The sequence below is a fragment of the Thermobia domestica genome, chromosome 16 (genome assembly GCF_964235325.1).
Source record: "Thermobia domestica chromosome 16, izTheDome1.hap1.1, whole genome shotgun sequence".
Classification (NCBI taxonomy): domain Eukaryota; kingdom Metazoa; phylum Arthropoda; class Insecta; order Zygentoma; family Lepismatidae; genus Thermobia; species Thermobia domestica.
Window position 1 is genome coordinate 150153242 of NC_137469.1, and position 27061 is coordinate 150180302.

The window sequence follows — 27061 nt, forward strand, 5'->3', positions numbered from 1 at the left end:
CCGCAAGAAGAATACTTACCATTGTTGCTGAGATAAGGGTGTTGGTACCTTTAATCATCTCACTTTTGAATGTGCTGTTTTTAAACAACATCGAGCTTCCTTTCTCTTAAATTAGCTTACTTTATTGGTTGGGAACTTTTTGTTATCAGTACGTTATGGCAACATACAATTGGATGAACAGTAATTAATTTTCTAGTACCCAATGGCGTGGAATCATACTTTAAGAACTTTTTGAATGTCTACCAGTATTATAAACTAGGAAGAAACACAAGGCGGATCAATATCTTAGAATTTCTTTTCCTTTTTACCGCAAGAGCATTGGATGTTCTTGTCTACTTTGATAAATTTCCCTTCTGTTGAAGAAGACAACTTATGAATTGGCCGAAATATTCCTCCATCAACAAGACGGACGAACTATTTTTTTTTTTTAATTTTTTTTTTTCATCTTAACTACAATTTAACAGTCGTAGCCTACTAAAATAGTAAGGACGATGCAACCTATTGAGCGCACTTGGTAAATATTGTTAAGAAGAAGAAGAAGAAGCAAAAGAAGAGGTATGTGTTTATAGTACTAAATCAAAAGGCACTGAGAAGGAATTTTGAAAGTTGAAATAAAATTTGTACATTTTTTTACGGTGTATGTGCTAATTATGTTATCATATATTTTTTCTGGCCATTACTTTCAATACTAATAGTAGCAAGGCACTGAAAATATTTTGTTTGAAGTTTAGATTTGTGATATCACTGGTTTTTAGCACTAGCCATGGTACTTTTAGTGTAAACAGCAACATATATATGGTAATCCATGCTTGTGCAGATCGAGAATCTTAATTCAAATAGGTTAGGTAAATAAAAAAAATTTTTAGCGTCCCACACTATGGCCTTTAGGCTAAGGTAGACGATAGAATCAGTAAAATCATATTTGTTTGTACAGATTAAGAACGCGGGCACGAAATAACGATGAAACATGTATTTGTGTAAAATGTACATTCATACCTTCTGCACTATTTTGTTGCAGCGTATCGATACCCTGATTGGAAGAGGCTAGGTTTAGCAGAAAAGGGTCCAGAAGCACGTAAAAAATACAAAATTTACAGGAGAAATGGATGATGCAAGTACTTAGACCTAACATAACGTAACCAAATCTAACCTAACCTAATATTGCCCTATGTTTAGCAGAAGGGGTCCAGCTCTTATCTCTAAAAATTTTCGTTATTTCTGTTCACATTAGGTTAGTTTAGGTTAGGTTCGGTTAGTTTATGTTAAATTTGTTTGTTATATTAGTGTATGGGTCCAACATAATTTTCCAAAAAACGATAGAATTTCGCTTGGCCTATGTTTAGCAGAAGGGGTCCAGCTTTTTTCTATAGAAAATGTTAGAGTTTTGGTAATTTCTGTTCACATTCGGTTAGTTTAGGGTAGGGTTGGTTAGTTTAAGTTAGGTTAGGCTAGTTTAGGTTACGTTAGGTTAGTTTAGTTTATGTTATATTAGTGTAGGAGTCCCGCAGAATTTTCCAAAAAATGATAGAATTTCACTTATTTCTACTAATATTACGTTACTTTAGGTTAGTTCAGGTTAGCTTACGCTAGTTTATGTTAGGATAGGTTAGATTTGGTTACGTTATGTTACGTCTAAGTACATGTATCACTCATTTCTCCTGTAAATTTTGTGTTTTTTGAGTGCTTCTGGACCCCTTGTACTAAACATACCCCTTTCGCTTATTACTACTAATATTAGGATAGTTTAGGTTAGTTCAAGTAAGCTTAGGTTACTTTAGGTTAGGTTAGGTTAGATTTGGTTACGTCCTGTTACGTCTAAGTACTTGCATCATTCATTTCTCCTGTAAATTTTGTGTTTTTTACGTGCTTCTGGACCCCTTGTACTAAACATACTCCCTAATATTAAAAGAAAGCGAATTTTTTTTTTCTTTAATTATGCTCGACTCCTATACTAACATAATCTAACATAAAGTAACCTAATGTGAAGAGAAATTGACGAAATTCTAACGTTCTTTGGAAAAAAATTGCTAGACCCCTTCTGCTAAACATAGGTTATTGGAAGATATAATTCATTGGTGCCTCCAGAAATACTTGTACAAAAATTAAATTTCTTTCACTAATTATCTTTCTGCCTTCTAGACACTTATTTTATTAGGACACCCCACAGGGTGCTATAGATTTATAATATGCCTGGAAACTTGCTTGTTGGAAGCAATACGCTATACACTTATATGCCATAAATTAAATAACAGGAATATTTTATGCCATTAAAACGGTGTTGTATAGTCACTACAAGCAAGATTTCTATCTACTTCGGTTCAGCGTAAGGCGAAACTGATGACTTTGCGGGGATGTCAGTAGGTAATAGGTACTTACAAACGGTGGATGCGCGTAAAGTAAAAGTACGTAAAATACGTAGTGGGCTGTACAAAGTGGCCACTACAAGCTAGTTTTGTATTACGGTTTTTTAACGCTGATTTTGTTACCAGAAATTACTAAAATATTTTCCACTCTCGTAAATAAGCTCCTTACTCTTCCTTTCTGGATTAACAGATTTTTAACTATATATTGCACTGTACCTGTATTCTAAATCTGCCAATTTTTCGTTACGTGGTCTACAAATTGATCTTTATTGTGGGCGAATAACAACTATTTGGAAACAGTGTATGCGCAGCTGTTATATGTTGGACATCACGGCTGTATCGCCGGACCACAGAAAATCAAAAAAAGGAATATTTAGTTTCTCCCCCAAAGTACTATGTTGTGATCGTGGCTCACTTGGTTGTGATTATTGTTCGAAATACAGTTTGAACTATGGCATAAAATCTAGTTTATAAAACACGAATCGACTTGTGCTAGATAGTCACTAAAAAGCACGAATACTACCTAGTCGAGTCAGGGGAGGAGGAGACGCCCGAGCGTAAGCGAAGGGGTTCGTCCATACGGGGAAGGCGCGTCAGCGGCAGTGGGTGTATGCATAAACGAAGATGGTGGAAAAACCCTCTATATGTCATAAAATCCATGGCTTACGTGTTGCAAAGCTTTGGGGGAAATACTAAATGCCATCCAAAAAAGTACCAAAATGTACTACATTAGGTTAGATTCGATTATGTTTGGTTAGATATTCAATTTCTTTTCTGTAGTTTCGTTGCCACACTTACGGTAAACTGTTCGCCTGTTTGGTAGACCATGCCTTTGACAAAATTTCAACAACTGTCACTCCTTATTTTTGTAAAACTCGATAAAACTCAAACACGATATGACATAATCTTGTCATTTACACACCATTTCCACACTGCATTTCCCATAAACCAAAACTGTGTATCCCTCCGCCAAATAGATCCTTCCGCCTCCATATATAGTGCCGTTTACATAATCAAAAACAACTAACAATAACAATATTTTTTTAACTTCAACTAATCCCCACACCTTAGTTTCACTCTTCTTCCCCACAAACGAAAATAAATTCCCAATTCATCTGGTATTTTTTTTTTAAAATTGGTCCGGCGATACAGCAGTTAACTCGTATTTTGTGCAAAAGTCTATTCTTCTGAAGTGACTGTTCTTGAATGGATGGAGATATTCAAGAATAGCTTCTTAGATCAAAGCAATAGCTCGGTGAATGATTTTTTCTATTGCATATGTTCCCTAGAGCATTATCTAGTAATTATACCTACTGTGTATATATTAAAATGTAAGTAAAATGCTAACAGGGAATAATAATGAATGCCCTAAAAGTTGATTCTGCTATCTCTCCCCCCTCCTCTAGCTCTCTCCCTCTCTTTTTTTTTTTTAATTAGCTATTGTAGGGTGGGGTTTGTTTGTATTGTTTGCTATTGTAGGGCACTCCGAATGCCACGAATGTGGGAGTCGGAGTGGGCCGAGGCAATAGGGTTGTCAGATTTCTCAAACCAAAACAACGACACTTTGCGTGTTCATCACTAAAATGTTCCGCAATTGCCCATGTTTAAGGTTGGTCTAAAGCTATGAAATAGTGTTGTGAGAAAGAAGTACAATTTTACTTTCGCAGGGAGCATAGCTTTCAGTTTTTACGAAACTTACAAAAATAGATGGCAGTGTTGTCGAACCCAATTTGGAAAATAGGACAAGACCGTTGAGGTATAGTTTACCTCTCCTTCTTTATATTTTTTTCTCGCGAAGGATGGGGCAGAGAGTGTGGGATGTCGTTTGTCTGCTACCTTCGTAGGAATTTTCTTTTTCGATACTTCTATCCTTCTAAGCAACCTGAGACAACTGACCACTGTCTAGTAATCTGCAGCTTGTGCGGAAGAGGAGTTGCAAGCTAATCGTTCCATTTCTTGTAAAGAACGCTGAATAGTGAAAATGCCAATTGCTGAGAACACTTTTTTTTTTTTTTTTCGGTATTTGCAGTATATTGCTTGTCTTTGTTCACGTGATACTGGAATTGCAATTAAATACATTTGCTTAGCACAGATTTAATCAAAGATGGCATAAATGACATTTAACCAAAGATGTCATAAATGACAACTCAAATTGAACACAAGAACCTCCAGTGGTGTACACACAACATTATAAAGAGGAGTTCAAGCACCCAAGTTCATATCGTATACCATTGATCTGTACAATATATTAACGGGTCAAGTACAAAAATTTGAATTCTTTATCCAGCATAGGAGTTTTGAAATGCTTTACTTAGTTTTAAAACTTCATGTTCTGTCGGTGTGGGGTCATAACGCTATTTAGCGATGAAGACAACATAAGAAAGAGAGAGAAAAATGGAAAATAGTTTTAACGACAAGATTAGCAAGAGAGTAGTGTTGTATTTACGAAGATACAATAGTTATTATCAAATATTTGGAATTAATGGAAAGAAGTGGCTAAATTGTTAAACCATTTTAGAGTGGCATCTTATTTACGAAATATCAGTATATAAATTATAGCAAATCACTTCGTAAATAAATATTTCATTAGATTCCCCACAATATTATATACTGATGGAAAGGAGTAGTATACACTTCCCATGGTTATTTCCCATGGAAAGGAGTAGTATACACTTTGGGGTGAGTTTTCTTCTGACATAGTTTTCCGAAAACGTCTATTATGATTTTGTTCATATTTCGTAAGTAATATTCCAGTATTAACTACAGCATGTCCTGATTTAATTTTAAAAATCGGTTTGGGTTTGAAGTTTTGTGTTTTTCGTTCTTATGTAACAATGCAACTTAGAAATTATAAAGGACGGAACCAATTATTAATTCCGAACCACAAACGGGGCTTGAATGCTGCGTAATTGGCTAGTGCATAGATCAACATGAAAGATCGATCCTCTCTTGGATCCTCACAGTGTATTCAATTACCCAACATAATCTCACGTCCAGGAAATATAAGGGGAACGAGATCCGTACTTTTTAGTAGTTTTTTTTTTTTCGGATGAAGAAAACAAGTATAGTGAGATTTCTTGCTAAGTTTATTGCTATATATAAAAATTGTACTCTTACATATTAGAGAGTATATTTTTATATCTGAACTCCCTTCCTTGCATTATAAGATGCAGAAAAAGATGAAAGGTGTAAATTCGATTTTTTTTGTTAAGAAAGCATGTAACGTAAATACTTGCAATGAAGCAATAGCGGTTGGCGTCAGTGTTGTATTTATGGAGAAAAGAGCTGTTAATTACAGTGTATCCATTTTTTTTCAAGGTAGTAATTTAGATGCTATATGCCTAAGCTATGTAAACACACAATAGTCTATAAGTTATTGTCTATATGCGTAGCGTAAGCGTCTTCGGCGCAGGAGACCCGAATTTGATTCCCAGTGGGAACTCATACGGTTTGGATTCCACGTAAGCCGTAGATTAACGCTCATTACTATAACCAATTAACCAAAAAAAAAAAAAAAAAGTTCTATAGGAGCATATCAACTGAAGAGTAAACCATCGGTATATATCATGCGATTCACCTAGTTGCGTAAAATGGAGTAATTTTTCATTTTACTCGCAATTTTGAATATATGCATGCACAGAATGATAAAGCTGTTGCACGACTGTATAAAAATAAAACCATCAAAAACCATATATCGGTATTTTGATATGTGAATGGAGCCTCTAACCTTTTAAATTTCGATTCAAAATCATAATCAATCCTTTGTTATTGACAATTTAAAAAAAATAGATCGTTTCTAAACAATTCAATATATATTTACAAAATAAAGTTGGCCAACTTCACACTGATCCCTCTTTTAGATTTCCAAACTATGCTGTGAGCTCCCTCGTGGCTAAGCGGTTAGCGTACGCGCCTTTGGCGTGGGAGACCCGGGTTCGATTCCCGGCGGGAGCTCATGTGGTTCGGATTCCACGTTAATCAGTAGGTCCACGTCTCATATAGCCTCGCTGCTGAACGGGACGTTAAACTCAAAATCAACTCAACCAAACTATGCTGTGCATAAGAGGCGCTGTCCGTCTCTTGACAAGTATCAGAGCAAAAACGGCAAGATATATCGTGATGCGAATTTTTGCAATCGATTCAGAATGCCAAGGATAGTTGCCATCTCCTCCGTTAACTCTCTATTCAAACCGGAAGTGGTTAAAATTAGACACTTCCCGTTTCAACGTTTATCGCCATAGAACGAAAAGGGTAACATATATCGAAAAGCGGTTTTTTGAAAACGATTTATCGTTTCAAGAGTAGTTCCACTTGCTTCGTTAACTCTGTTTTAGTACTGGAAGTGATTCAAATTAGCTATTTCCGGTTCAATTTTCAAGTTTTTCACCATAGAACGAAAACGGTACCAGATAAAAAGAAACGTTTTTTACAAACGATTCAGCGTCTCAAGACAACATAATATGTCTATCCACATCATAATATGACTATCCACAACACTATAACAAGAAGTGGTTCAAATTTACTATTACTTCCGGTTTCATTGTTTATGACCATTAACTTATGTCGGTAACAGATAGCCAAAATCTTTTAAACGATTGAGCGTCTCAAGACGACATGTTATGACTATCCACAAACTGTACCGAAACCGAAATTGACTAAAATATACTCTTATTTCCGGTTTCAATACTTATTTCGGTAAAGGGAAAACTGTAAATGATATCAAGATGTGGTTTTTGCAATTGATTCAGTGATCCAAAAATAGGTTTGATCTCCGTTCTTAGGCATCTATTCAATCCGAAAGTGGTTGAAATAAACGAATTTTAGTTTCAACCTTTATCGCCATAGGATAAAAACAATAAATGACAATGACTAATGGTTTTTTGATATGAATTCAGCGGCCGAATAACAGGTTCTATCTTTGATCTTATTACTCTGTTGCAACAATACTTATAGATGCACTACTTCATGTTTGAATATTGAATTCACATAGTTTGGAAGTCTTAGTTCCACACTGTGAAACGATATTCACTTATTTTCAAAATTTCGATTCAAGGTCCAAGCCTATCTTTATATATAATACATATATATATATATATATATATATATATATATGTGTGTGTGTGTGTGTGTGTGTGTCTGTCTGTCTGTCTGTCGGTCGGTCGGTCGAAATTATCTATATACATATGTATTATGTAAACATTTATTTTTATATTTTTCAAACAAACGATGGGTTTAGATTTTGAAGTCCCCGAGTCGAGACAGCATTTTCTTGATACGAGTAAAGACAGACTTAAATTTCGACTCGTCTTGTCTTGTGCGCGTCCCTAGTTTTGAAGCAAATTTTGAAAATTGAGGGTAGTGTGAACTGTGAGCTTTATTCTTTAAATATTTCGTTTTTGTTTTTGAAATAAATTATTATTTCTTCAAAACAATCAATCACAAATAGAATACAAATGATTGCTTTTTGGCTTTGAATCGAAATTTAGAAGCGGGACAATTCCACAAATGTGCATCTGACGTATTTCTAATTGTTTTGAGTGCTTTAACATATTTTAATGTGTTATAAAATTTGCACTGCCTATTGATTTTTGTCAGTCATCAACCGTTGCCAAACTACTTCTGTTAACTACAGAAAGTTAGTTTGGACAACGCTGTATAATATGGCCAGTTTCTACAACGCTGTTGTTGTATAATCGTTATTTCAAAATGAGGAATCAACATATTTGAAACAGCATATGATGTGAAGAAGTGCCATAATTTAGTAGGGTCGGGAACATATAACGCACTCTAATTTTTTACAATTTAAATGGTGATAAAATGTTCGTCTTATATTACGGTCAATACGGTATTTGGTTTGTCATAATGCGAGCTTGAGTTGTATATGATGAAAAAGCAAAGATCAGGTAGAGAACGTCACTTGTTTTCAAGTTAATTATTGACCACACAAATTCGATTATCGCGGGTTCAGAAACCACAATAATTCTGTGGTAGAAATTCTACATTGAAGACCAAGCCAAATTACGAGTTTGACACTAGACTGTATTTAAGCATCGTTTGTTTGGAGAATGCGATAACGAGTCTATATGAGACGTGTCGCTACATGCTTATCTGCATTCTAACTACAGCTGTGCGATATATAGATATATTGATCCATCCATAAGATATTTTAAACATCAATACCGGAACATTTACGAATCGATGTTTTCGGTATTTGATATTTTCAATATTCAGTGTTTTCGATTTTTTGATATTTCAATATCTTTCCATAATTCTGTTTTTCGTTTTTCTTATAACATATTTGATGTTGCGATATAGATAGTCTACTACTGATGGAATAGGTCACGGACTTAGTGAAACATGACTCGGAAGACACACTGCAATCAGACCCAGAAAGACCTATGACGGAGAAACCACGACCCATCATCCGGAGTGACCCGATGATTCGATAGAATCCAAAGATGGAACGTCGTCATATACATGAGAAGTTTGTGAGAGGCTACTAATGCAGTTCTAACAAACCTGATTCTCTCCTCTCTCATCGCCTTTTCACTAAATATAATTTTATTTTTCGCTTGTTTCCTTCTTTGTGTCAAGTATTGCACTGAAAGATAACTACAACGTTTATAAGGGTACCAACATTCAAAATCGCAAAGAAAAGATAAATCACATGTTTCTCTTATGAGAGATCGTTAATGTTTAATCGACCTGTAAAGCTTCTTGTTTAGAATATAAAAAATAACGCTGAGGTTAATAAGTTTTTGTTAATTCTTTTTTGTATAGGCCATAATCAAAAACCGCATGCTTGAAGACGAATAAACATAAAATTATATTTGAAATATTCAAAACGTGGCATCTTGATTAAGAAATGTCACATCAAGAATCGGGCAAATGAATGTTCGAGCTCAAGCACTGAACATCATTAATCATGTATAAAATAAAATCTTGCAGTAATTCTGCAGAGGTATTTCGGTTGCTTCTCAGTCACCAGGTGTATCTGAGTTTCCGGATATGATTGGGTCTGCAGGTTCGTTCAGTCACCGAATCAGTCCGTTCTGTCTGAGAAGCGAGACCCAGACTCGGATGACTCAGACAAAAGTCGGGACACAAGTGATCCATGTCCCATTCCATCACTGCTATGCATAATCAAATAGTCCGATTTCTCAGTAATGCTTTAATTCAACAACACTTTTGGCTGCTTTCTGGATAATTTTTACTTTACAGTAACGATAAGAGAAGAAAACATGGTGACTTAATGGAAGTGAATGATTATGATAGAATTGGCGGAATGAGAATGTCTTAGGAAAGATTTCATTTCATTTTCATTTCATAGTTGGGAAAGTGTACAGATTCTTATACGAACAATACTCGAACAAACAAAGGGCATGGCAGTTCAAAAGTGGAGAAGAGTAAAACATTTATTTTAGTTTGTCTTTTGATAGTAAGTGCACAAATTTGACATGTGTCCTCAAACGAACACATACAGCGTACAAAGGGACTACGATAAAAAGAGACGATTAAGAAAAAGTTGTCGAGGCTAAGTACACTGCGAGAAATGAATGTATTTCATTAATTGTCAATTGCGAGTAATCTTGGGAAGATTAATAAATTAACTGATAATGCTTTTGAATACAAATAATCATGTTTGTGGAAATTTCAGAAATATAATTAATAACTTTTTTTATTAAAGGTAACAAGCAAGTATAAACAGTCCTTGGTTTAGTTTTATTTATTTATTTAAATATTTTTACATAATTTCATAAGATCAGTATAGCGATGTAAAGACAAAATAACTCAAGGTTTATGCTGTCAGCGGTGAGCGGTTTATCCAATCTAATCCAGTCCATCTACATGAGTTTTATGGATGCAGTAATAAGACATTGAAACAATATTGTTTTTCCTCAACAACACGCGGCGAGTTGTCATACTGCATTTGCTCGCTTGAAAAACGTATTGTTTGTATTTATCAAATTTGAAGCCAAAATTTTCTAATATCTCAGTTTCAGAGTTACATAATTATTCTAAATTGTTCATAAATGTTCCTGAGAAACATTCGAATGGTATTTGTTTCCACATATAATGTGTAACAGAAGGGTGCGTGTGTGTGTGTTTGGTGTTTAGAGAGAAACTCACAGGACGGTTGTGACCAGTTTCTTCCGAAAAATGTTATCCCTCCCCTCAAGGACAGTGAAACGAATTGGAGGGAGAAACGAAATTAGAGACTTGGAAAGAAAACAGATGCTAAAGAAAGCGGGGAAGAACTGTGGGTTCGGTAAACTGAATATGTTCATGTATTATAATACCGAGAGTAACATAAACATTTTGCATAAATTAAGTTGGTTCACAACAATGGTTGGTTTACAAACTTACAACAATGGAAAGAATAAATTGTAGTAAAATTTTCATCTAAAAACTCATAGATCACTTGGTCCTGTACTAAATGACAGAATTTCAGAGACCTAGAACAAGCGATGACGGGAGAGGCATCCAATTCCTCTACAACAATTAAAAGCTTACAACAATGGAAAGAACAAAATATCGAAAAATAATTATCTTATGAATCATACACTACATCACGGTATACCAAATGCCGAAATTTCAGAATCTTAGGATAAACGATAACGGGAAAATCATTGGGTTTCTTCAACAATCAAAAGCTTACAACAATGGAAAAAAACAAAATGCTGTAAAATTTTCGCCTTGAAGTTCATATATTACTTCATTCTGTACTCAATGACGGAATTTCATTGTCGTTGTGCAAACGATAATGGGAAAGGGATCAGATTTCTCCACAACAATTAAAAGGTTACAACAATGGAAACTTAAATACATAATAAAATTTTCGCCTTTATATTCATACATTGCTACATTCTTTGCTAAATGCCAGAATTTTAAAGTCCTATAACAAGCAGTAATGCGAGAAGCATTGAATTCTTCCCCAACAATGGAAAGAACAAAATTTCAAAAAAAGTCAACTTGTGATTCATACATTACATCACGCTATACTAAATGCCAGAATTTCAGTGTCCTAGAACAAATGATAACGGGAGAGGCATTGAATTCCTCTGCAACAATTAGTTGAACTCAACAATGAACGAGTCAACAATTCGAAAATCTGCACGGAACAATTGCTGCGTATAGTCATTATCTTCAAACAGACTGACAGTGAAGAACATAGTTCAGTATTTGTAAAAGTTATTAGTCATTTTTTGTGAATATTAATTTACATTGAAAAGATAGGGCGATAGCAACGCCATCTGTTATCACAAAAACAAACTTTTTGTGGCTTTAGACCATCCTTAAGTTCAGTTACACTGTAACTCTCTTTCATTCTTAGCGAAAAATTTGATTAAATCGGAATGTTTTTTTTTTTTTTTTTTTTTTTTGATACGCTGCGCTACCGTCAAATGGGGTGAATAGAAACATGGGGGTGAATAGAAACAAACACTCCCAGATTAGTTTTGGATTTATCTGGACGATAAATTAATCAACAAAACTGAAATTTCTTAACATAATCTTATATGGCTAAAGTGTTCACAGCAGAGACAAAATGTTTTAGTGAGTTGGGAACACTGAGGTAGATGGCAGCAGCGTTAATATGTTACTGAAATCCTACACGGTATTTTGGCGCTCCGCAAACTTTCTTGGTAAGTATGACATTTTCATATTTGTTGCGTTTGAACATATGCCTGTTTTGTAGTTTGTTGTTTCATTTAATGAGGTTCATAGTAAAAGTTTTCCTTTTGTAAATTATTTGTAATCAAAATTTAACTTTGCTGGGTTATTGTTATGATTTTTAATTAATGGTGTGAATAGAAACACTTCTTGAGGAGTGGAAAATTTTTGAGGAGCGAAAAAAGGACCTGATAGGAATGAATCAACCATCTCTAAGAACAAATTTCCGTCGTCTTAAAAAAAAAAAAAAAAAAAAAAAAAAAAGACAAACTGAAGGAGGTAAATATAAGGGCTGGATTTGAAAAGTGTGGAATTTTCCCCCTTTCTCGAGACCAAGTACTGAGGATGCTGCCAACAAGAGACACTGAACGAGAAGAAACAGAACAGCAAGAGACATCTCAGACTGTAGACCGTTCCCTTATGGGTCTTCTCAAGAGCATGCGAGAAAATGAAAAAAATTAAACACGGAAGAAGAGAGTACGAATAGATGTTGTTTCTGGTAAGAATTTTGGTTTGTTTTCTGAAAATGATACTTTCATCAAATCACAACGAAACTCAAACTGGGCTCTCTTACTCCGACAGCAACGGAACGAACGGATCTCTCACGAACAAGAAAGTTGATGCATGTAGAACACTCGTCATCAGAGAGCTTCGACTATTATTCTCTTCACGATGGTGACAAAGATTTAAGTTTAACCCGTGTATTGTCGGAAGAGGATAAAGGAAACACTCCAGAAGACAACATTCCAGACGATCAGGAACTAGATGATGGTTTTCCAAAGCTGGTGATTTTGCTGTGGTAAAGGTTTATGGGAAGCTAAAATACTCGGTGAGGCTATTCACTACCCAAGTGCGAAATTGTGAACATGGTGGATATATGGGAGTGTTTTATAAGAGCACCAAAAACAATGAAATTTTCAGAAACTTTTGAAGAATTGTTCTTACTACATGAGGATATTGTGAAGAAACTGTTGGGTCCTATTAGGAGTTGGTCAGCACGCTTTAAGTATATGATAAGTTTCCCTAGTAATTTCAGTGGTTAAGTCTTTTTTTCAAATATCATCAAAACTGTATGGTCGTTTGTACCTACTTTGTACGTTGTATTGTTTTATAAGTTTGTAACTTAGAAAATGTTGGTCTTATTGAACTTATATCTTGCAGATATCAAATAAATAATTCGTTTCAACAAACACACTGTTTCTTTTTACCTTTCCAATAGTATAAAAGGAACAACAATGAAAATAAAGTCATTGTTTCTATTCACCCCTACCCATGGGGTGAATAAAAACATTAAGAAAAATCAAGGTGAAGAAAAGTGGGGTTGATAAATTAATATGACGTTTACTGAACTTCATTAGCATATTAAGACCGGTTTTTTGGAATACTTTGATACGCGAAATCTTTAACGTCACCAAACTTATATACTCATATAGCCAAAAATGTGTTTCTATTCACCCCATTTGACGGTATATATTTGTACACAAATCGGAATTGGCCTTTACACTACAACGCAGTGCGTGTGTTAAAAATAGACAGGGATCAGGGATATGTCAGTGCGTGAGCACAGGTAGTGCATCATAACCTTGAACTTACTCTTTGGTAAATAACTGCTAGACTAAAACAAATAACATGTTCATTGAAGGTGCTTCAAAATAGAAGTCGTGTTTTTTAAGAGTAAGTATATATATATATGTTTTGTTTTATATAGCGATTCAACTAACGCGGAAGTTTGGCTAAAGGGAAATGTATTATATATACACCATATGTGTAGAACTGACTCTTTATCTTCGTTGTTTATCTTGTAATTTTTAAACTAATAGAAGCAGAACGCTGAAATTTTGTACCATGCAAATATCGACCGAGGGACATTGACATACTTTACAGTACAATCAGATTAATAGTCTTGCTTGACTTGATTTGATTTTGAGTTTTTGCGTTCCTTTCAGCAGCGAGACTATATGAGAAGTAGGCTTACAGCTTTACAAATATTAGGTGGAATAGTCTTTCAGTTTTACGTTCAACGATTATGACGGTTAGGCTAAAACAGACGGTGATGATAAGAAATGAGTGGATTGGTGGAATGAGTAAAGCGGAGGAAACGGAAGAATCACGAAAAAACACGCACACGATGTTTGTCCACTACGAAGTTCACTTCGTGCGAAATGGGATCGACCCAAGGACCCCACACACCCACAGGCGAATGCTCTACCACTGAGATATCGTTGCCTTGTACAGCTTTACGTCCAAACATAAAATTACATTTTTTTTCAAATGACACTATGTCATGTTATTACACATTTCAAATCCACGTGTTAAAGGAAAACTTATAATACCACACTTGTTATTTAGTGTTGTAAACTAAGTATGCTATAGTACCACAGACATTAAAAAACTATCAAATTGTGGAGACCTCTACAACAGCAATAATGCAGATGTTTCGAAGAATATTTTCGCAGGTGTACTTTTTTGGGTTTTATTGTGGACAATAACAACAACAACAAATTAGATAGTTAAGGGCTAGCGAAAATTCCAAGCACCCTGGTGATTGCACACTGAAAATGTTTAATTGAACCTCATCGCATGTACTTCAAACAGGGTAAGACTTTCCTTATTTTAATTATTTATTATGTTTTCTGTGGCATTTGTCAGCAGAGATTTGGTTTAAGTTTGTATTAGCATCGGAGTTGGTATAGTTCCGCTGTAGAAAATAGAGCTCCTGTGCAGTCGTGTCTACAGTACGAAAATCGCACCAACCTGTGCTAGGTGATCATTACAAGCAAATATTATATCTACTTAGTTTCAAGCCAGGGCGAAGTGGGAGCGTTTCATCGGTAGGGAAAGAGTAATGTTTAAAAAATAAAACGAAAAGAGTAGCGAATTCGAACCACCAAACTATGCATGACTGGGAGCAGTAGCACGCCTTAACGTGCATGGCTACGAAGCCACCAGCCACGAACCTAATTAGAAAGGGATGTCTATGGTAAGATAGAACCCAATGCATAATTACCTTAGGCTCCGGATGCACATTAAATAATGCTTATTAGCACCCTGGAAGGATAGTGTTCACAGTTTACAATCCCCCCACCATTTCCCTTAATCAGTTAGCTGGAGAATAAGTTACCACACATTCATTTTAACAAAATGTTAACAGAAGTGCCAATTAATCCATATTACTTACTCCTGTTACTCCATTACAGCTCCAAGAGTTTCTGTTTCAAACACAAAGGAAAACAATTCTTTTGGTTGAATGAAACACGTTTTTAATTATCCTATCCAATACATTTCCAACCTTAAATTCTCCCTATTTCTCAACGAATATCCCGCGATACACTTGTAGACCTTCACCTTAAAACAAAAGAAATAATTGAATTTACTGTACCCACGCTCTTCCTAATTAAATTTTCCGGGGGGCGCGGTGGCTCAGTGGTAGAGCGTTCACCTCTGGTGCTTGGGGTCCCGGGTTCGATCCCAGCCCCCGCCAAGTGAACTTTGTGGTGGACAAACACCGCGCTCGTGGGTTTTCTCGGGGTTCTCCCGTTTCCTCCCACTCTTCATTCCACCATTTCATTCATCTCTCATTATCACCGTCTCCTTTAGCCTAACCGGCATAACCGTGGGACGTAAAACTTAAAGATTTCATTTCATTTCTAATTAAATTTTCCATAACGACACCTTTAAAAACACCGTGGCCACTTGCCACAAATCCTTGCTCTGAGCAAAGTACTACAGACTTGCATACTGTCAGAACAGTGTCATCGCTGCCATCTTTTAAAATTTCAGTAACTTCAGAAGGAATGAGGTTTCGGAAAGATAAACCACGTTCATTACCACTAATTGTACCTTTAGTTTTCTGTTCGCTAGAAACAAGATACGTTTTTGGGGACCATTTTAAAAACGGTGCTCCATATCGCAAATATTTCCTCCGTCTGTTATTGCATTTTCCAAGTTTGATCGGCTCCTGACATAGTAACATTCCTGCTCAACTGGATTTGTTACACTTTTTGTCATTTGGAAAATATTTCCGGTCGCAGAGTTAGGTAAGACATCATCATGTATATATATATATATATATATATATATATATATATATATATATATATATATATGGCAATATTAGTATTTCTTTTTTCGAATATCACTAACCGCAATTAGTAACAGCAAGTAGAAAGTAATGTTCCTAATTTTAATCCTGAATTTAGTTTTGTTTAATGAAACTTAACTCAATATAATGTGTTACATTGACAAGAGTGTAATAATTTCATATTGTTCCGCGCTATCTTAGCAACATTAACATAAAAAATTGAATAACTTTTATTTTATTTGTTTAATTTGTGGAAATGAACTAAACAAAAGCACTGTAGGTTTTTTTTTTAAAGGTGTACTTTGTATCCGTGAAGCTAGTGTACAAAGAAAAGACGATGCGCATGAAGAGTTACGGGCAAAGAGTACTATTAAAGAGCACAATGTTAAGAAAGAATAACAATCTCAAATGATTCTGGAAGAAAGATACATTGTGTCAATAAAACAATGTTCATAAATTTGTGGACCAATGGTATAAGAAAGAATAGAGTTGTTGACCCTGAAGCCGAACGAAAAAGAAGTTTTAATTGCGACTTCTAACATAAGGGGAGATACAGAAAGAAACCTTCAAGTGAATTCCAGATAGTTGAAAAGAAGTGCATTGTTATGAATCACGCTCTTGTATCTGCCGTAAGACCTAGATCGTTTCTGTTATATTACAGACAAGCCTTCGATTATACGACTCAAACACTTCATGAACATACTGTCATCAATGGAAATGTGGGCATTTTACCATGAAGCTACAATCTACCTAACATCGCTCATTATGCCGGCTCTCCAGATATTCATTCAGGTGGGTTTCTCCAGCATGTTTTTGATATTGGTTACATAATGTGCGAACTGTTGATGGCAGAAGCACTTTTCATGCTATGGGAGGGATTAAGTGTGTCTCGCCAGGTACCTGTGTTGAAACTCAGATAACAGTAAAGAAAATTCTAATTGTGTCTTTTATTAACATTACAACTATTTGGGAGTACACATATCCAAGAAAAATGAGAAATGGTCGTTGAAGATTTAAGTGAACATCTCTTATGGTCGAATTTTCACAATATGTTTTCCTTCAACCTTTTATGGATTGTCGGATTAAAGTCGTAGACAGAATGGATCGGGTTTATGATTAGAATAATGAGAAACTCAGAAACTAACCACAATATCGTAAAACTCGTCTAATTTGTAATTCATAGAAAGAAAGCAAAAATAAATAAGAACGAGTAAAAGGAAATAATCGGAGAAAAACTAACTCAACTATTCCAAATTAATTTTCATTGCATAGAAACGATTACTTTTCTTACTTCATTAAATCGGCCTTCAACATTAGCCGGGAAACAGACATGCAGACAGAGAAGAAGATTGAAAAAAATTTAACGAAACTGCAAACCTAAGAAAGAAATGCATTGAAGAGACCGTTCTCACCGCCAGGAAATCAATGGACGCTTCATCGCTCGAACAACGCCATACGAAGCTACAAATAAGACCAACGATTTGTAAGATTAATCTTTCTGCCTCCAAAAGTCTTTCGCGCAAGATCTCCGTGTGCGAGCTCATCCTATTTTGTTTAACTTAATTATCGAAAGACAAATTTAATATGAGGAAGAAGATATCCAACTCGTAAAAGATATCCAATTCGTTACAATTCTTTGGAACCTTCAAAGTATTTAGAAGATACCCTCGACGTCCTCCCAAAAAGAGGGAGTCACCGGAAAACATCGCCCTCACAGAAGAGAAGGGAAAAGACGATTGCTAGCCGCCTATGATGTTGGGACCCCGACTCCTCATTGACTCTCGGACCCCGACTCCGACTCTCGGAAATGAAGCTGTGTCGGACCCATGTTTATAGGAACGTTTTTAGTTATTTGGATGTCCGCAATCAGCTCGTCATGCATTTATGTTACACCCTGTATATATATATATATATATATATATATATATATATATATATAATATTGCCTTTCCCTTAGAAGTGGAATTTCTAAAACGCTGGGGCACGTGACCACTTATTTCAGGGATCCTACTGGTCAGAAAAGTCAGGGAAAATGGTGCAGGTTAGGGAAACTCAGGGAAAAGGACTGGAAATCAGGGATAGTGAGGGAAATTTTATAAAATATAATCTTTATAACATTAATTGCACAGCAATTTCAGCTTAGCCAACTATTAATGATCACAGTATGGAACGTTGTTCAGATTTTTATGGGTGGTAAGTGGAATGTACGTAGGACTAATTGATTATTGCTTATCTCTATAAAATAAATGTTCTCATATATAAATATTCACGTTATTTATTCCTTACTTATATGTCTACGTCATCCGAAACCTGCGATGAAAGTCAAGGAATTTTCTGCCAAAGGTCAGGGAGAAGTCAGGGAATCCAGGGTTTCTCCAAATCAGTAGGAACCCTGTATTTAAAATAAAGTTATATACGAAGTTTCATTTTCAGAACACGATGGGCTGATAGGAATACTCTATTTTTGGATTACATTTTAAATCCCCTGTTCCACCTCCTTTAAAATACACATTTTAATGAAAGTGATAGGATAAAACTTGGCTCGATCTAAGTGCTAACTATGTTCAAAATTTCATTTCAAACGGTTGAGCCATTTTCCTATGATGATGGGACAGACATTGATTTGAATATGGAAGGAAAACAATTGTAGAAATTTCTTCCTTCTCACTTTAGAAGCGGATAATGAATTTATATATAAAGTTTCATTTTCCTAACTTGAGGCCCACTATTTTTGGCGTAAATTTATCTTCCTCTACCCTCTTAAGATATACATTTTAATCAAAGCGACATGATAAAAATCCAGTTTGAGGTGTGTACTAACTATGCTCAAAAATTCATTTGAAGCGGTTTAGCCCGTTGTCAACGTTTCAGTTACGGTAGAAATTGTATGATATGTATTAGCATGATATGTACAATTCTGAACTCAAAATTGAATATTGAATGTTAAATGGATTCAGTCGTTCTTTTCAAGTTCCCTGTATAATATGAAATGATTAAGTCAGTATATTGTCAAAGTTTTTGTCCTATTAACTGTGATTTTGTAAAACAATAATAAAAAATAAACAAATAAAAACTGTATACTTTGTTTAAAATAACATTATTAAGATTCTATCATCATACGGATTAAGATCTAGTTTCAGATTTACATTCGATTAGTGTCCCAGAATTGTTAGGAATATCGCTTTTTGTGTGTGTGTGTGTGTGTTTGTTTTAGCAAAATAAATTTGATTTAAATCATGGATTTAAAAAAAAATCGATTTAAATCACTTTGGTTTAAATCAATCCACCTTGTCAAGATCTCTACCAAATTTTATCATTATTTGGCAAAGTAAGGTAAAATTTAAAATTAAATTTTGTAGGCGCATGAGAGGATGATTCAAATGAACAAAAATTAGTTACTTACTAATGTATCCTCCAGTAGGAAAACCAAATATTCTCCAAACGTATCGGAAAAACGAGCTAGTTCCGTCTCGAGTTGTAAGGTAGAAAGAATAAAAATGGATGAGAGAATTATGGTATGGAAAAAGGAATACATATCACCAAATAAATATAACGCGAGAGATGAATACTAAACATAACACAAAGCACAATGGACGAAAGAAAGGATGAACTGAGTTAAGAGAAGCGCGGTGTCTATGCTACGGCAGTATTGTGAGATTCAAAATATACATCAACGGTAGGTAGCCAGATGTTGTCAGTGGTGCTAGAATCCAGATTTGAAGCCGGTTTATATTTATTAATAAGAAATGATTCTGTAATCTCCCGTTGTTTTCTTGTTTTTCCTGAATCTTTCACATTAACCTGTTTTATATTGTGTGTATGTTGTTTTAGGTGAAGTGACAATCCCGACATAGCCTACTCTCTTCTTGTGACTATTCTGATTGTCTAATGTGTTCAAAATTTTGGGTGTTAATATTACGCTTGGTTTGGTATATATATATGAAGCGTCACATTCACACTGAGCCCGATATATACCTGACCAATTTAGTGGATCAACAAAATAACTTTTAAAGCCTGTGAGATGCTTTTCTAAACTTTTTGGAGGATACTGGAAGCAGATATGTTATGCTTTGCAAGAATACTTTGAATTCTTTTAGATAATTGTGGAAAGTAAGGATTTCTTCTTTAAGTTTTTGTTTCTTTCGGAATAACTGGTTTAGAGACTTGCCCCGATCTACTTGTTTGATTAAACCATTTTTGTAAGATATGCAACTTGTAACCGTTCTTTTGTCTTATTTGATATAAAACCTGTATTTCTTCACTTGGACGATCACAAATTAGTAATGCTCTATGAAAGGAATTCTTCGAAATGTTGGCCTTGTACAGTGGTGGATGGGTTCACTGTTAATGTATGTAGTTAGTGCCTGCAATGGGTTTTCGATATACGTCTGTTATAAATTTATTAGGTAATTGAATAATCAGTAAATCTAAGAAAGGAAGACAGTTATCAGATTCACGCTTGAGGGTTAACTTCAGACAGGATGCTGATTATTGAACTGTTCAAATTATTGTGAAAGAATATTTTCATCACGTACGAGTAATAAATTGTCATCGGCATAACGATAATGGGTGATATCAATAAAACGGAGAAGTTACTCATTACGCCCAATTTTGAAGTAGTTACTCGCATTGGTATCAATAAAAAGAGAACTGAGCATTAGTCGTCTCGGCTGACCTCGGAGAAGCCCCGCCCTTTTGAAGTAACCACACCTCTATTCTCGAGCCGAGTAACTACTCCGCGTTTGATATCAATAAAAATCAAAGACTCCTCTGTGATGCTAGTAACTTCTCCAAATTTGTGGAGCAAGCTAAATAGGTGACTCCGTGCAAAATATGGCAGAGTATATGATTGTTTTACTACGTAGAAAAACTTATAAACTGCATAGAAATGTTGGAAATGGAGATTACAAAAAGCGTTATAAGTTTATGAAAGAAAATGTAGTGATAAGCACATTTTATAAGGAGAATCAACCGAAATTCGGGGTGATGGACTACGTAATGATGAAAAGATGCGGGTTTTCTTCAAGGGCGCCGATCCTGTGAGAGCCCGGGCTCCCCAAAGCTCATGTGGGCCCCCTATTGTATTTATGAATATACAATATTTGGCATAATTAGAGTGCAATTTGTCTTAAAATCCTGATATATATACCTTCTGCATCTGAATGCCCTCCCCCCAAATTTACAGAGAAATCGGTGCCCTTGGTTTTCTTGCGTTACGTGAGAGATCCGGGATTCCAGGTCGGAATGTCAGGGGATTCTGGTGTGGCTCAAAGTACTGTCTATGACTACCTGAAAATGGATTGTTTCCGGAAGTGTGCGTAATATACAAACAGCAAAGGCAGAGTGGCAAGAACAATATACATTTCCGGGTGCTATCGGAGCACTTGACTATACACAAGTGGCATTAAAGAAACCTAGTATTTTGGAGAGTAATACGTTAATAGGAAGAGCTATTTCGTGGCTAAGCGGTTAGCGTACCTGCCTTTAGCATAGGAGACCCGCGTTCGATTCCCGGCAGGAGCTCATGTGGTTTGGATTCCACGTTAATCAGTGGGTTCTGTCTCATATAGGCACGCTACTGAAAAGGACGTTAAACTAATAATCAACTCAACTCAACATTGATAGAAAGGGTGTATACATGATAATGTATTTTGTTTATGTCAAGGCGAAAGGGGACACGTATGGTGTGGAAAACGCAATCAGATGGACGTGATTTATGACGTGGGTGGCTGGACTTTTTAAAAAAGAAAACAAAGGAGCCAAGTGTCTGATTTCGTTCTTAAAGCCAAACAATCTACAAAGACCTTGGACAACACGTGATATGCGCTTGTCGTGTTAATCTTGATATTGCTGGATTCCAATCAACATCCATCAGCTCAAATAGGTTCATTCCCATGGTTTCAGTATTACTTTCTTCTTTCCCGTTTTTTTTTAATTTTTTTTTCTTCTTTTTTATTTTTGTTTTATTCTCGGTCGAATATTAAAGATTCTCTTTTGAATTTGTATCTCAGTCGTAGATGTATTTGATATTTCGTTGCATTTCACTGTAATTACCTTCAAAGTTTCGGCTTTCCTTCGTTTACTTTCTGGTAGCTGTGACTTTGAAAGTACCACTGGAAACTTTTACAATATCCACAAATGCACTTTGATTGAAGCTATCGTTGCTACTTGCCCGTTTCATGGCTTTTAAGATACTACGCCATAGGTTAAAAACAACGAAATGACTGCGCGATGAATGGGAGAAATGAGTAATCACTTCTTTTATTGATACGACTCAGTGCTACGTGCAGAGGAAGCGCGAGTAAACGTTCATAAATCTGGAGCAGACTAGACCTGAGTAGTGGCTTGTTTTATTGATACGAAATTAAGGGAGGAGATTACTCCAGGTGTAGTTACTCCGATTCTCGAGCAGAACTTCTCAGGAGTAGTTACTTATTTTTATTGATATCACCCAATATCTAAGATACTTTAATGTATCCTGTTTTAAAATAGACATTTCTGTTTGATTTAAAACAATATTGGACAGTATCGGAGATAGTGTATTCCTCGTGGCTAGACCATCATTCTGGGAAAAACTAACGATTTTCAAATTGAAATACATGGGTTGTTAAAAAGACCTCAAACAGTTGTAATAGAAAATGAGTTTCATAGGCAGATGCACCATATTAAAATAACCAAAATAACTATTGGTAGTAAGTCATAAGGGCGCGTATTCTGTACGAGTTCAAACTGGGGTCAAACTGCGCTGCAGAGGGGCGGAAGATTTGCCAGGCGTTTGGTGAGACTGTCGTGATTACGCAGACAGTGCAGCGGTGGTTTAACAAGTTTAAGAACGGTGACGAAACACTCGACGATGCACCATGTGCCGGAAGACCAACACATGTACAAAATGAAGATCTTCAGGCAGCAATTCAGGTGAACAGTGGCCAGACATTTAAGGAACTGGGACTACATAAACCCATAAACCATGGATTTCCTTTCCGTATTGGACAAAATTGTAATTTAATGTGAATAAAGTAGCACGAAATATAATTTATAGGTTAACTACAAATCTACAAATATCTAGAAACTATATATATATAGTGGCGGATCCAAGGGGGGCTATAGGGGCTATACGCTCAGATATACACTGGATAAAGTGGGCTTCAATCCTGCTTTAGACTGGATAAAACGGCAAACTGTGGTTTAGCCCCTCCTTGATCATATCCTGGATCCGCCACTGTATATATCTATATATATATATATATATATATATATATATATATATTTGTTTTATTCATTTCGTTATCAACACTTCTTTGTAACATTCGTTCCGAGAAAAATAAAGAAAATGCCTTGTATTCTTGCGTTAATTTCTTTTCCTTGGCCCAAATGTGTAATATATAGTGATTCATGTTCTTCATGGCTTTTGCGGCTTATGCGGAATATCCCAGTTTGAATTCGTAAAGAAAAATCGCTCTTAATTATGTGTTCGCCATGGTGCACTTCCATAAGATTCTGTTCAGCAAGGTATACTGCCTCCTGTCTAGATCGTAGCCTGTTTGCTGGACGTCTACAGAGTTTGTGACTGACAGATATAATGTTCACACCAACTTAATACAAACTATTGCACCACTCTCCAAAAAGAAATAGAATTTTGCACGATATTCAAAAATGTTAGAGGATCGTGTATTGAAAATTCCAGAATCGACATTCACTTTGGCTAAGTCATTTCTGTCATTAAGGAATATTACGGACCAATAATGGTTAGGTCTACTTACAAGCTTTATATTAGGATGACGCAGATCTAGCTTTATGAGCTCGTGTACTTCTTGAAATGAAAAAGTCTACTTTTCTTTTAACCCGTTGCCTAATGATGGAGATGCTGAGGTGTGTGTGTAATTTAAACAAATGTTTTTAAAAAGACTGTCAGCAATATTACTGCAACTCACTTGAGGTACAAGTTAACAATTGAAATAGATTTCTGAAGATTTAGAAAGAGCAACAAAACAAGAAAGAAGTTCTCTTACCAAAACTTACAAAGACATTAAAAGTAAAGTATCTAAGATTGTTGTTGTTGTTGTTGTTGTTGTAAAGAAGACAATGTAGAAGAAAAATGTATTTGGAAATATTTTTAAAATTTACTAACACAGAATAGCTGAGTTTGACAAGATTTAAGAGAGACACAATAGGTTTGATCCCATTGTGTTCCTTGTTTGAAATTTTTGATTGTATTCAGTTGATAGAAGAGTAAACTGTCTTAGTCTGAAAAGTAAATTGTCGTACTAAATTTAATACAATTAGACACATGTAGTAAAATATGGATAACCATGAGTTATATACAGGGGCGGATCCATTACGGACTTCTGGGGGGCGGTGGGTTATAATGTTGCTACTCAGAGATACTTTTAAGAGCTCCAAACTCTGGGATGAGTTTTATATATATATAGAAAATAAGAAAGTTTTCTCTGGGAAGTGATCTCCCCCCTGGATCCACCCCTGGTTATACCCAACTCCCATCGAGTACTTACCAGTGACGAAAAGTGTGTCATGCGTGATACTGTACTTCAAATAAAAATATAGAAATAAAATGTGTAAAATTCAAATCCGATTACTAGAATGTAGGCTCCGTCCTCTAACATTTTTGAATATCGTGCAAAATACAATTTCTTTTTGGAAGTAATACTACTACTTAAGAAGTAATACTACTATTTGATCCATCTAATCCAAGGGTCTGCGCACGCCTCTGTATATATATGTCAGCACCTTGCATATGTGCATGCCAAAGTGGAGACTTGATGTCTGGATATTGCATGTTCCCTACGCCTGTAACGTGAATCACTCTAATCAACCTTGTGCATCGCATTTACCTGTTTAAGCTATTTACTCACTACACATATCTGTTTAATCCATTTATTGGCAGTCATGATCATTGCATCTTCCCATATATCTGTACATTGCCTGTACACTGCATGTAGGTGAAAAGTGAAATGAAATCTTTGAGTTTTACGTCCCACGGTTATGCCGGTTAGGCTAAAGGTGATGAGTAATGAATGAAATGGTGGAATGAAGAAAGTGGGAGGAAACGGGAGGATCCCGAGAAAACCCACGCACACGGTGTTTGTCCACCACAAAGTTCACTTGGCGGGGGCTGGGATCGAACCCGGGACCCTAAGCACCAGAGGTGAACGCTCTACCACTGAGCCACCGCGGTCCGCTGCATGTAGGTGAGTTCACACTTTGCATGTTAGAGACAATGTGTCCAATTCTATTCCAATGTACTATACATGTGTCAGGGCTTTGCATATGTGCATGACGAACTGGAGACTTGGTGCCTGAATATTGCATGTTTTCTACACCTGTAACATTAATGATTCACTCCCATCAACCTGTTTAACCCATTTATTGGCAATCATGATCATTGCATTCTCCGTTTATCTGCACACTGCCTGTACATTGCATATAGGTGGGTTCACACTTCGCATGTACACGGAGATAATACAGGCAATATGTTCAGTTGTAATTCCATATATTATACATGTGTGAGGATCTTGCATAGCAAATGTCGAATTGGAGACTTGTGCTTTAATATTGCATGTCTCTTATGCCTATAAAGTGAATGTTTAGCTTCAATCCACCTTGTTCACCACACGTATCTGTTTAATCCATTTATTGGCAATCATGAGCATTGCACGTTCCCGTTGACCTTTACATTACCTGTACACTGCACGTAGGGGAGTTACACATTTTGCATGTACGCGAAAATTTAAAATGTAAAATAACATGAACATACATCATGCGTTTTCCATGCTATACGCTAATACAGGGGTTGCACAAAAAAATCTAAAACGTTTGCAAAAGTATGAAAATCATACCTAGTATGGTGTGGGGCTTCTTTTTGCGTCCAAAACAGCTTGGATCCGATGTGGAATGGACGTATACTGCTCCTGAATCGTGGTGTGTGAAATGTGTACCATTGTTCCTCCAAAACATGCTCCAGTTCCGTAAGGGACGCTGGTGGAGAGTAATGAGACCGACCACGCCTTTCTAACTCAGACCACAATGGTTCAATGATGTTCAGATCTGGTGATTGTGGGACCCAGGGGAGGTGTGATAGCTCCTGGTCATGCTCCTCAAACCATGATCTCACCGTTTTTGCAGCGTGACAGGGTGTCAAATCATCTTGGTAGATGCCATCACCATCATATTTGGGCCATGGGTAGAACCTGGTCCACCAAAAATAGCCTCATACGCTTTTGCATTCATCATTCCATGCAGGAGTATGATGGGACCTGCAGAAAACCACGATATCACTGCCCATACTGTAACAGAACCACCCCCATGCTTTACAGTTTGGAGCAGAGTCTGTATCATAGGCCTGCGACTATGTTCTCCATACGTAAACACGACCGATTGTTGGAAACAAGGTGAAGGTTGATTCATCGGACCACATTACGTGTTTCCACTGCTCATGAGTCCACACCTTGGGGTCCTTGCACCACTGGATACGCCTCTTCGCATTTACTGCTGTGACCAGGGGCTTGGCGATAGCGGCCCTGCCATGAATTTTCATTTTATGAAGTTCCTGTCGCACTGTTTTCGATGAAACCGGGTTCTGTAGGCCGGAATTGAGTTCAGACGTAATTTTGCATTGCAGTTGTCTTCTTTTTAGCTGCTACAATCCGTTTTAATGCCCTCCGGTTCCTATCTGACAGGATTGTCTTTCGACCACTATTTTGCTTTACAGACGTCGTTTGCTCATGAATTGTGTATGCCCTCGTGACATTGGACAGTGCCTTTCGATACCCCCACAATGTTCGCCACTGTTGCCACTGGAGCTCCAACCAGACGGGCACCAACGATCATTGGTCGCCCATTTTACCGCACCACTTTCACACCACGACACTCACAGGTGACTGGTTACTGCTGACGGAAGAGGAAGGTCCACATGACACATTGAAAACAA

The 27061-nt window shown here is 36.2% G+C and overlaps 1 protein-coding gene across 5 annotated transcripts in view; it reads left to right on the plus strand.

The window, feature by feature from the left end:
* Nucleotides 1-273: 273 nt before the first annotated feature.
* LOC145673470 (zinc-regulated GTPase metalloprotein activator 1-like) overlaps nt 274-27061 on the plus strand; it is a 999800-nt gene continuing 973012 nt past the window's right edge. For 2 of the 5 annotated variants that reach the window (XM_081743193.1, XM_081743194.1), the window contains exon 1: nt 16813-16908. In XM_081743193.1, the coding sequence (XP_081599319.1) occupies nt 16828-16908 (81 nt within the window). In that variant the 5' untranslated portion in view covers nt 16813-16827. Of the gene's footprint in view, nt 638-16812; nt 16909-27061 lie in introns of those variants that run through there. The other 3 variants (XM_081743197.1, XM_081743195.1, XM_081743196.1) reach the window with 3 other exon arrangements.